We start from the raw sequence: 12,779 nt of genomic DNA on the forward strand, positions 1-12,779 counted from the left end.
CCAAGAGGAATTCCCTGTTCAGCCAAGCTGCCCTGTTTGCTTGACTTTCAGTACAATGGGATTGCCTGCTCTTGTGCTTTGAAAAGGTGGTTCTTAAAAACTGACCAGCTCTCATGGATCCCTAAGCCCTCAAAAGCAGATTCCCAGGGGACACTGCTAACTAGCTCCCTGAGTAGCTTAAAGTTTGCTCTCTTGAAATCCAAGGTAGCAACTCTGCTGACCTTTTTTCTCATTAGACCAAAAAATTTAAACTTAACCATTTCATGATCACTGTGGCCAAGACAGCCACCTACCATCAATCTCCCACGAGTCCTTCTCTATTCACAAACAACAAGTCTAGGAGGGTGTCTTTCCCAGTTAGCTCACTGAGTACTTGTGACAAAAAATTATCTTCAGCATGCTTCTGGAATTTCCCAGACTTGCTTGTCACAGTGGACTGGTATTCCCAGCTGATGTCTGGGAAGTTGAAATCTCCCATCAGGACAAGGGCTACCAATCCAGAGATTTCTCCTAATTGCATATAAGATAAATAATCAGTGCTATCATCCTGGCTGCGTGAACAATAGTAGACACTCACAGCCACATCTCCTTTGTTTTCCATCCCCCTAATCTTCACCCAGAGGCACTCAACCACATCATCCCTAACTGTAAGAGCTGTCCAGTCAAACCTCTTCCTTACATACAGTGCAACTCCTCCACCTTGCCTGCCCTGCTTATCCCTCCTGAACAGCCTACGTGCCAGCACTCCAGTCGTGGGACTCATTCCACCAAGTCTCACTAATACCGATGACATCATAGCTCTGGGAACTGACCAATGCTTCCAGTTCATACTGTTCGTTTCTCATACTGTGTGCGCTGGTGTACAAGCACTTCAGATATGCTCCTAAACCTTCAGTACTCCCTGGAGCTGCATTAGCGTTGCCACCCTCAGGCAGTACTATGCCATCCCTTGGCTTACCTTTTCTGCTGTGTATCAGTATAGTTTAATTCAGGTGTTTATATACTGCTCCACTATGCAAACTAAAACACAGCATGTGGGCATTATCCAGAGATTCCCTTTAAAAAAGCACACACTTTTCATCTGAATTAAAATGCTAATACACATGCAAACTCAGAAGAATAAAGGTGTAAGTTAGTTTGACACAGTATGCTAGAGATGGCACCATTAAAACACGTGACATATTTGGCTTTGTTAGAGGTTACTTTGAAGCACACACAAATGGAAATGTCATGCACTGAGATACTGACTGGGTGACAACTGCTTTCAGCGAGTCCTTCAGTACATTCACTTTTAGACTGTCTTCTCAGTACACAACTGCATACAGAGCAGGAAATTACCATTATTATACACCATTTCAGAAATACAAACGAGTACTGCATTAATCCTCCATGCACCTAATTGCTGAATAAATGTCTAATCGCTGTGGTAAGCTCACTGCCATCCCACAGTAACCTTGTTAAGTGAGAAAAGCCCATAAAGAAGTCAGAGGAGAATTTCTTCTGCAGACAAAATGTTATCAGTCCTGAAATTAAGAGAATTCCTGCAGTGGCGTGTGGCTTCTAGATGTAGGGCGATAACATTTCATGTAAGTTGGTCAGAATCAACAATGCTCTCCCTATTACTGCTTTGGAAGACATTGGCAATTATATTCAGTTGATTTTTGTCTACTCTAGTGAGGACGATTGCTAAATACAAAACCCCTTTTAAGATCTGTCTTAGCAAGACTGTGAAGTGGAAAAGTTCTCTATTCCTTCAAAAAGAGAAGAGTATGAAATAAGGAAAATGGCAGGGGCTAATCTATTTAAGATGACAAAGGTGGGAAAGAGTTGCTGTATTGTCCCTTTTGCCTAGAGGCACAGAAAAATTCTCCTTATGTGCAAAGGAGGGTAAAGGAGACAAAAACGTAAGTGGAAAGAAAACTGCAACCAGCCTGGAGCTGAGAACATAGCGGCCATTATGATAATTGACTTATTTCAATGATCTTGATAAAGCTGTTGCAAAATTGACAAGCATACTGCCCTTTCAGAAACCCTGCTCACATTATATACCTTCAATGTGTTGTCACTACACACAAAAGCATTGTGTTATTACTAAAAAAGGGTCATCAGTTAAAAAATAATGCTCATTCAGAAGTCTGTTACACTAAAGCATACTTTAGTAAATAGGCTACATCCAAACAAATTTTACAAGTTTTCTTTTTTCCACCCATTCCTACAAAGCTTCCATGACTTAAAGGAATATTCTACTCCAGCGTTCCAGGTGTCACTGAAACAACTCAATTGAAACCACCGAATGTGTATTTCTCATTCAGATTCAGCACAGCTCAAACCATGCTAGGTAGCTTGTAAAAGAACAACACCCCATCAGTGAAAAACAAAATATTGTTTTTCAACTTATGAGTCTTTGGGAAGAGGTAAAAGGATAAAAAAAAAAGTCCAAAATCTTCTGATAGGAAACCTCTTTGAAATTGGTCTTCTTGATGCCTGAATAATAATATTATGCCTTCAAGTATGAACAGTTTTCTTCATTGGATAAGATACAGCATGCAGCTACCACCCATAAGCTTTAGTCCACACTGCTTTCTTCTTGAACTCTGCAAGAGATCTCAAGGCCAGAAGTGTAACTGTGAAGACAAGGACAAATGACATTAATTTGTGCAGTCCCGACTGGAAAAGATGTGAGAGTATTCTCCCTAGTCATTTTACTAACACAGGTATAGGTACAGTTCTCCTTCTACTGACTCTTTTCATGAGTTTTTCACCTCCTAGCCTGACAGCTTCTGATGTTACTTCTGCTGTTCACACTAGTCTCTACACCCCTCTGAAATGTGATGTTGTACGAGGCCTTTCATCTGTTTTATGGCATATCTCCTACTGAAATCATATCACATCATCTGCTAATTAGACCATGACTGTGAAGCGGCACATAGATCAACCAACACTGCAGAAAATTTGAATTCAATGAGCAGTGATGCAAGAGGGGAGATACAAGGCACTGTGAAGGACAGAAGTACAAAGTACAATGTCTTAAGTCCTCTGTGCAATTCACTGATTGGAAATGCAATTCACTGATTCCTCAACTAAATTTGAAAGGATCATGCATTTAGGCAAAATCCAGTGACCAAACGAGTCGCATTCTAGCCATCCAGAAGGGAGTTTCATGTTCTAGTACTTAAAGGCAAAAAAACAATGGAAAGCTCGAGGGAAAAAATGACTCATCTCAATCAGGGCATACTGAGAATATACTGTGTATATCAGAATCCTTGGATGTACAGAGGAGATTTTCCAACAACCCTTAGCATTGTTTCTGGTGGAGATTAGCAGACACAACAGGGGAATTTTGAAATTTATCAGAGAGTGACTAAAGATTGCAGACCCTCAAAACAAGGCTAATTATCCTAGTAATGCAAAGAACTTATAACCAGATTTCAAGAAGCCATGTTTAGGTCCAACAAATCAGGTGATTCAAAGGGCGTGCCTTGTGCTAATGGAAAAAAGCACAGGCATGCTCACTTCACTTGAGAGTATTTGTGGTGTCCTCTTAAAATGACTTGCACAGATTGTATTCACAATCCTACATCTCTAGGTGAGCAATGGGGTGCATGCTAAGGCCACAGGTCATTACTGTAATTCAAAATAAATGTACTTCCCATCTTTTCATACAACTTTTCAGCAATCCTCATTCCTCTATCCTTTCTTGTCAGATCACTCTACTAGGCTGTCATTGCCTGTCTCGTATCCCTTCCCCACAGTTCAGTCTTCAGCTGCACCTAAATAAATTGTTATGTGCTTTTTATTCTAGTACTGGAGGGTTTCCAAATGGTATGGTGCATTTTATTTTTAAGGGTAACTTCAAAAACAATTGACAGATCTATCACTGAAATACACTTGTAGAACCAGACATACCTTTAGGTTCTTTGAATCTTCAGTGTCTTGAAGTGTCAGCAGAGGAGACAGCAAATATAAAAAGGTGTTACAGACAGGAATGTTAACTTACCTGTGAAGGTTTCCTTAAAGACAAAATATAGCTTTCCTACATGTGCTAATATATAGATTCATCTCATTCCTTTTAACAACTGGATTTTGATCTGTACGGATAGTTATGGAGAAATAAGGACACAATTAAAAATATCCTACCTTTCAGCAGGTCTGTAGAAGATTTTGATAATGCTTCCTTAGGACCTTCCATCATATTGATCAGCCAGTCAATAAACTAAAGATTGAAATATAAAGGAAAATCTGAATTAAAAGAGCCTCTGTATCAGAACACCACTAATTATTTTCAGTTTGTCAGGCAACATCTGATTGCTGAAAATCGTAGTTGTCTAATCAGAGGCAGTGGCCAATCAAGCTTCTGCCCAAACTATCCGAACACCCCAGAGTACATCTCACTGTCAGTGCAATTTCTCCCACAGCTGGATCTGAAACTCCCTTTGTTCCTTCTCATGACCTCAGCAATAATTCTTTGTAATGAAGAAGGCACAGTAAATAGTTTCCCTCCATCTTGCCTGTTCATGCCTTTTACCTATTAATACGATCCTTTCTTATTAGTCTCTTATTCAAACATTTTACTGCAAATCCTTCAGAACTCTTACTGCCTTTTTCCCTCTTTTGACCTCTCTCATTTTTCATTGTTTTTCTGGCAGCGCAGGTGCCTGGAGGACAATGTGGTATTTCAAACTTATCAGGATGATTTTCAGGGCCTAGTCTCAAATTCTTCCCTAAAGCCTAATTAGGCACTTGCATATTAACAGCCCACTCCTGCATTCCTCCCACATTCTGAATTCTGACTTCAGTGGTAACTCTGAGCACAGGAGTGTACAGGAGCCAGCCCTTAAAGGATTCTGGTTTGCACAAAACAGCGAACTGTTAATCTATGGGTTTACAACAATATTTCCACACATCTCAACCACAAGCAATCTACAGTAGGCTTGCCCAAATTAGGCACAATTTTCCACACTACAAACTGCACAGAAGATCTTTGATTGCCCTATATTGCCACTGTGGTGATGTCCAACTGCAGAAGATCTGTCTTTCAGTGTGTAAAAGACCAACTGGCTACCAGCAGCTGCCAAGTCCTCTCCCAGCTGTAGCCCCTTAAGAGTTTGACTCCCAACATTGGAATGTTTTCTGTTCTTTGCAACTCTCGCATTTTACTTGAGAAACTATATTCAATCTTTTGAGACAAGTCATATCTGATTGCAACTAAAGAAAAACAAGATCACAAATCAGATGCAATAGATATAGAGGAAATAACTGTTCCACCTAAGACTTGAGCTGACTACTAAAAATGGGGTGCTTTCTGACTCTTGGAAAATCCTTACCACTACATGCAATTTTACCTTCTGTGTTTGTTCTTTCCAGGGCTCTTTAGCGAGCAAAAGGGAAATGCTGCTTGGAAGGAGAGTAAGAGTCTCTTGCACAGCAAGCTTGTCAGTGAGGTGTTTGCCAATGTGATCCTCAGACAATTCCGATAATATCGTTTGGTGCTTCCATGGTGACCAGTTAGCACTGAGGCCAAGCAGTAATGGTGCACCATGGTCAGCCCAGGCCACCACAGAAGCTGCGAACAGCCACAGGAGGAAATCTATGCACTAAACAGGAAAAAGGCAAAAAATGCGCTTTATTAAATGAATAATACAGAAGGGGAAAAAAAAAACAATTAAATCCAAGCCACCAAAAATCCAGATGGTGACTTGCTCTTCAAAACTATCATCTGAAAATTCAGCTAACATTCAAAATGCATGAAGTAAAAAGTTCTCAATATTCTCTTATGCTTTGAAACAGCATAAGCCTTTTTCTAAACTCCAAATCAAATTAAAATGTCTACAGAAAGAAAAGCAAAACAACACTCTTTTAAAATCATCCTTTAGATTAAGGCTGATCCACATTTCATTTAAAATGGGAAAATAACTTCTTTACAGAAAACTGACTGTTGAGGGAAATTAGAGATGGTCACCCTTGTGGTGCTACAAATGCTTGGGACATATTGCAGCAATGTAACGAATGCCTTTCTGATCTAAGGAGCAGCTTATTTTATATCTTCAACCAGAAGACTTAAACAGCTGAACAGATGTAACAACGAACTATATTAGTTCCCTAAAACTGTCCAAGCCCTCTTAGAAACAGCAGCTGCACAGTTTTGACCTGCTTAGACAGTTCTCCTGGTGAATTCAAATTTTCCTTTAATTGTTCTAAATACAGTAAATTTGAAGCAATAATTTCCTTTAGTTGCCTTTAGCTTCTATATAATTTAAATGTCATGGTTATTTTAAATTAAGAGTTTTAAATACATACATTCACAAAAATTGAGAAGAATTTCTTTATGGAGGTAAGATGACAATCTTCTAAAATATAAAAGCATGGGGAATAATACTTATTGCTGAGGAAGAATGTGAAATACATCAAAACCTTCTTTTTTCCAGAAAGCTGCAAATTATTTTCACAGCATGTACCTCTTGAAGATTGACATTTTGTAAGGATGTTGACTTGTATGCTAAATTTCTGATGTAGCCCATCAGGTCTAGCAGCCAGTCCATTCTTTTCAGCACTCCTAGAAGAAGAATAATAACATTGACTCACATAAAACACTAGAATGCACCATTTTTCATTAAAAAGCAAGCATAGGGAATAACTATAGCAACAAAGCACTGACTGTGGAAGAACAACGATCACAAATACCATTATCACATTTGATTCAGGGTTGCCACTGACAGAAGACAGACAGGTACTTAAACAGTACAAAAACTTTGCTTATAACGCAGGCAACACACTGAACACACAGAAAAAGGAATGCCAAGTGAGAATTATTTCACATAATGGCAGCCTGCAGCTCCCACTAACCCAGTCTGCATATATATATGACCGCTACAGAATCCTAAAGCCTCCCTGAAGTTTTTGCCCCAGCATTCATCTAAGACTAGCACTGATGTCACTGTACATTGGGCAAGAATGTGGGGAGTGCTGCGAAAATCCTCCTACAGTGCAGGATCAGTAAAATAGAGTGAAGGCACGCAAATAAAATCAGCCCTCAACCCAAGGATGGAACATATTTCATCGATTCAGATTCTGCTGTCCAAAATCCATCCTACCTCCTACAAACCATCTTCACCTTCGAGACCATGTAACTTCATACACTACCATTTCCTTGTACTCTTTACATGTCCCCTCTTTCATGTTGCTTCCTCTTTTACCCAACGGAGCCTCACTTCACTCATTCAAAACTCACTACTGTTTGAAGTTCTTCAACCACAGCTGGCAGCTAAGGCATCTAGTAACATAATGCTTTGAAGTTGTTCTGTGAGCACAGGCAGCCAAAGATCCTTCTGCCGTGAAAATGAGGAGACCTCATTCTTGCCTCCCTTTGTTGTTGTTTATTCCTCCTTTATCATCCTGTGTAATTGCATCAGCTCCAGTGCTTTAGCAGACCCTTAGCTGAGCCAGCCCAACTCATAAATCCACCAGATAACTATCTGGTATGGTTACGAAGAGGCGGAAGGGCAATTTGTTTCCTGTGTTAACTCAGTGCAAGGAGTTCAGAAAAGCAATCTATCTCCTTGGTTCAACCAGTCTCACGGGAACACGCCCCTACCTTCTGTGTCACACACCAGTAAGTCAGCTATTAGATCTGAAGGTTAGCAGGGTTGCACTATTACTGGTCTCTGATGTGTTATGTACATTTCTAACACTGCCTTACACTGAAAGTCTAAAAAGACTAGGAGATACGGATCTAGTCAAAACTCTGGTCTGCAAAGCACCTGGCTGAGATAAATTACTTGTAGCTGATCCACAGAAACATAAAGAATTGGAGAAAAACATAAAAGCAATGTTTGATACAAGTATTTGAAGAACAGAAAAATTCGGAATATTGAGTAGTTTCTAATACGGAGAAATTTGGAAACACTTGGTTAAATCACCTTAAAATGATTTAAAAAGAATCAGTGTAAATTCATCGACAGCTGTTGATTTTGTTGTTGATTCTTCTTTAAGCCTGATCTTACCTGTGTTTTCATGGCTCACGATACGAGCATGATAGAAACTATGCAAGAGCATCCATAAAATATTTTCTTTTTGGTGATATCCTGCCACAGTATCAATCACAGCACTCAAGTTCATCAGAGGCAGTCTGCCTTGAGAAATTAAATACACTTTCGTGAATGTGGCCTTCTCTACATTGTTCTGCAAATACAATTGAAAAACATGTTAAATTAAAACATACCTTTCTTGTGGAAACAGTAGATGCTGCATTCCTCTTTATAAAAAAAAAGGGGAAAAATTCTTTTGATTATCTAGCAGGCTTACTTTTCTTCAAGACAAATTATGAAACGGAAGATTGTACATATTACTTTAATTTTATATGCTTCTAAATAGTCCAGCAAACTGCAAATCAGTAAAGTTTGACTGTTTTCATACTGTTTTAAATTTTACATTCCCCTTTAAATTGAAATGAGCCAGCTTGACCTTTCTGGAGACTCAAGTCTTCTTGCAAGACAGATTCACTGCAGTGACAAAAAAGGTTTTCTTAAATGGCACTTTCCAGTGTGGAAATGAGAACTCAAAGATATAAGAAAATGACAGTTCAGCTTCCCTAACCTATTTAAATGCTTGATTCTTTAGAGAATCTGCCAGTAAACACAACAACATGGTTTTATGTCATGGATGTTTGTTTATAACAATCTGATCCAAAACCCTCAAGTCCTTTCACACAGGTCATTTCCTTAGCATTTCAGCTGCTAAGAATTCCATTGCTAATTGATTGCATTGGTGAGCTAGAAGCTGAAAGCTTTTCTACGCCATTGTCATCCTTAGCTATCTTGTCCACCAGGAAACATTCTGAGTGTGAATAAAAATACAGCACATTAAGTCAAGAATGAAAGGTTGTTCAGTCAAAGTATTTCAATTTTTCACAGAAGCAAGGATCCAACAGTTCAAGCACAACTAGTCACCAGGATGCATTTACAGTCCATTTCAAGTAGGTAGTTATGTTAACCAAAAAGGACTATGGTCTTCTGTTTGCATCACTGGTCTGGGATTCAGAAGATCTAACACCATTCCTGTTCTGCTAACAGAGCCCTGCCTGAACTTGACCAAGTTACTTAGACTCCCCAGTTCAAAGCTCACAGGTGAAATAAGTGGTATTTCAGTTGCCTTGAGAAAGTTTTGGTTATGGGCTCTTTTCCTTCTCTCTGCTGCCTGTAAATTAGAGCCAGAACACTCTTACTTGCATGGCAGGAAAACAATCAATGCTCCCAATGAGTAAAACACTCTGGTGACAAGAAAAATGTCATGGAAGGCATGCTTGTTTCACATGATTTGGTGATAAAAGACATTACCTTAGAGATCTGGACAATGCGATCAATCTCTGAATCAGCCATTTCTGAGATACATTTTGCTACATCGATATACATCTCCAGTTCACCTCTCTGGAAACAGAAAAGTAAATGCATGTTTAGACGTATACTTCCAAGTTCCTTCATCATTAAAACTGGGGAGTCCAGGAACTTTGACAATGATCATGAGTATTTAATAAAGTCTCTAGCCCTGTTTTATTTATTCTATTTCAGAAATTCTGTATTTGCTGGGGACTTGAAAGTACTTATTTATTAAGGAATAATGGTATCTGAAAACTTTCAAAGAGTTTGGTTTTTTTTTTCCAATGGGAAAGTGCCCTTCCTTGGAGATGTTTTCAGTAGCTAGATAGTTTGTTTAAATCACTGTGAGAAGCTGAATCCTCTGCGAGGAAAAAAAAAAACCCTTCTGATTGTTCTCTGCTTCTGTTTCAATAACATTTATTTCAGTACTGATACTGTATTTTTCCATTACCAAATCATTTATGAGAGAAAAATGTACATTAATTTGGTTTTGCAACTTAGTCATATTCTAAAGAACACCCAAAAGTAACTTAAATTGAAATTATGCAGGCATCCTAAGTATTATCACTAAAAATTTTACATCTAGTTCATGTTTCAAATCTCATGGGTCAGTGCAAAAAGATGGGACTTACCATCAGTAAAAATATCGAGTTACAATGTTCATACACCTCATCCTTATTCCTTACCTGAACCTCATTTGGTAGAAGCTCAAATATTTTCTCCACAGCCTGGCACAGAAAGCTCCAGCAGTACTGGGCAGGGTTTGGAAGCTTCATTGCCTGCATGAGCCCCTGTAAAACACACTGGCACATTTCTGGGGTTTTTGTGCGGTTCTTCACTTCAAATTGTTGTATCAGAAACACTTCTGTAAAAGACTGTAGTTTATCTTCTGCAACATGTTTCATCCACAGGGGCAGGGACATGAAAAGGTATTTCTGGGTTTTCATCTGAAAAGCAAAAACTTTTGCTTAGTTTCAGATTCTAGCTCTTCACTGACCTTCAACTATTGTTACAAAGGATGAAGTTATAAAAAAATTGGCTCAAACACCACTTTAAAAAGCACTCAAAGTCATGAATACTTCTCAATTCTTCTTCCCTCTTTTGATGAATTGCTTGAATTAAAAAGAGTTCAAACATGTCAATATTCTATTTTCCTTAACAATTGAGGAACTTTCTTTCAATGAACCCTAGATATCATGTCTCTGTACTGGCAGGACAATTTTGATTTCCCTATATGGTGCCCATTGCATTCCTACAAAAAGCATACAGACTGACTAGACAGCCAAGGACAGAAGTATAGTACTCCTAGCACGATTAATATTGCTAGCTAGTGATGGAGAATGAATAAATATCTTGAAGGAATCCAAAGCTTAAACACTCTGTGGCTGAGCTCATTTTGTGACCTCAAATCCCCCCTGCAGTGAGAAACTGGTGCTCAGAAATAAACCTTTCTTTTTTTGGTACCTTACCAATTATGTTTAATAACTTCATCAATGACATAGACAGTGGGATCCAATGCATCTTCAGCAAGTTTGCAGACACAAATGCACCACCAAGCTGAGTGGTGCGGTTGAGGGACGGGATGCCGTCCAGAGGGACCTGGACAAGCTCGAGAAGTGGGCCTGTGTGAACCTCATGAGGTTCAACAAGGCCAAGTGCAAGGTCCTGCACCTGGGTTGGGGCAACCCCCGGTATCAATACAGGCTGGGAGATGAAGGGATTGACAGCAGCCCTGCCAAGAAGGACTTGGGGGAACTGGTGGATGGAAAGCTGGACATGAGCCAGCAATGTGTGCTTGCAGCCCAAAACACCACCGTATCCTGGGCTGCATCAAAAGAAGTGTGGCCAGCAGGTCGAGGGAGGTGATTCTACCCCTCTACTCTGCGCTGGTGAGACCCCACCTGGAGTACTGCGTCCAGCTCTGGAGCCCTCAGCACAGGAAAGACATGGACCTGTCGGAGCGGGTCCAGAGGAGGGCCATGAAAATGATCAGGGGGATGGAACACCTCTCCTATGAAGAAAGGCTGAGAGTTGGGGTTATTCAGCCTGGAGAAAAGAAGGCTCCGGGGAGACCTTATTGCAGCTTTTCAGTACTGAAAGGGGGCTTATAAGAAAGATGGGGACAAACTTTTTAGCAGGGCCTGTTGCGTCAGGACAAGGGGGAATGGTTTTAAACTAAAAGAGGGTAGATTCAGACTAGATATACAGAAGAAATTTTTTACAATGAGGGTGGTGAAACACTGGAACAGGTTGCCCAGAGAGGTGGTAGAAGCCCCATCCCTGGAAACATTCAAGGTCAGGTTGGACGGGGCTCTGAGCAACCTGATCTAGTTGAACATGTCCTTGCCCATAGCAGGGGGATTGGACTAGATGACCTTTAAAGGTTCCTTCCAATCCAAACTATTCTATGATTCTATGCATCTTAAAATTGCCAAGTGTTTATATATCTGTGAAGACTAATGAATTAAAAATTTCAAGACAAAAATACCCCTTGAAGAACTGGAAAAAATCACAGAAATCCACAATGGATTTTCTAAGAATCGTCATGAACCTGTTCCTCAACTTGTATACACTGACAGAACTGCACAGTCAAGTGCACTGTGGGATTCAGGGAGTTTAAGATATGGTATCATGGAGTCCATGCTGTACCTCTGTAAGAACTGCACTGTAGTGGAGGATAAGGCCAAATTTGATTACGCTACAGGTTAGTCTGTTGACTATCTACAGAATTAAGGCAAGGTTTTCAAGAAGTAACAAGTTTTACTAGATCAAGAGACATGGACGTAGCAGGCAAGCTTTTGGACAGATAGGTGGGACTTTTTTCTAAGACTATGAGCTGGTACAATAAAAGATACTTTTTCTCCCTACACGCCATGCCTTCTTACATCTGTAGGTTATCAGAGCTATAGCATGAAACAAGAGAGAGGAAAAGGTCTTAAGCAACTTAAGTAAAACCAATGTAGCAGATCTTAAGTCTGCCTTGAATTTCAAGGCCCCAGAATAGCCTTTCTCTCACTATAAATATTTTCTAAACAATATTTCTGCAGAATTCTGAACCCAGTAATCGTTTTCTGGTGAGACATCCTAAACCATCACTGACGAATCTTATAGGAAAGAGGTGCTGAGGTCCCACAAATTTTCTGACATACGTACACTGAGACTGTAGACAAGGGGAGGTGCCACCCACATCCCCAAAAGCATTGCTGCATTTTGAGATGACTGGGCCTGTGTCACAGCCAGTTGAAAGCAGAGATGTTTTACCTCATCACCTAAAGCAGAAGAATACAAACAGAAGTTATAAAGAAATTGTTTTTACTTTAAATTTGTTCTTAACTCATAAAATAAAGGAGCGTTATTGTTCTACTAGAGCACTACATTAAAATTTGCTTTTCTAGAGATGCTGCTTGA

At 39.7% G+C, this 12,779-nt stretch overlaps 1 protein-coding gene across 9 annotated transcripts in view; it reads right to left on the reverse strand.

The window, feature by feature from the left end:
• Positions 1–2,138: 2,138 nt before the first annotated feature.
• FOCAD (focadhesin) overlaps positions 2,139–12,779 on the reverse strand; it is a 129,205-nt gene continuing 118,564 nt past the window's right edge. For all 9 annotated transcript variants that reach the window (XM_075137868.1, XM_075137869.1, XM_075137874.1 and 6 more), the window contains 8 exons: positions 12,525–12,640; positions 10,058–10,318; positions 9,333–9,422; positions 8,001–8,178; positions 6,456–6,553; positions 5,343–5,594; positions 4,138–4,213; positions 2,139–2,624 (listed from right to left, as the gene is read on the reverse strand). In XM_075137868.1, the coding sequence (XP_074993969.1) occupies positions 2,551–2,624; positions 4,138–4,213; positions 5,343–5,594; positions 6,456–6,553; positions 8,001–8,178; positions 9,333–9,422; positions 10,058–10,318; positions 12,525–12,640 (1,145 nt within the window). In that variant the 3' untranslated portion in view covers positions 2,139–2,550. The remainder of the gene's footprint in view (positions 2,625–4,137; positions 4,214–5,342; positions 5,595–6,455; positions 6,554–8,000; positions 8,179–9,332; positions 9,423–10,057; positions 10,319–12,524; positions 12,641–12,779) is intronic.

This window comes from Calonectris borealis, chromosome Z, assembly GCF_964195595.1.
Source record: "Calonectris borealis chromosome Z, bCalBor7.hap1.2, whole genome shotgun sequence".
NCBI lineage: Eukaryota > Metazoa > Chordata > Aves > Procellariiformes > Procellariidae > Calonectris > Calonectris borealis.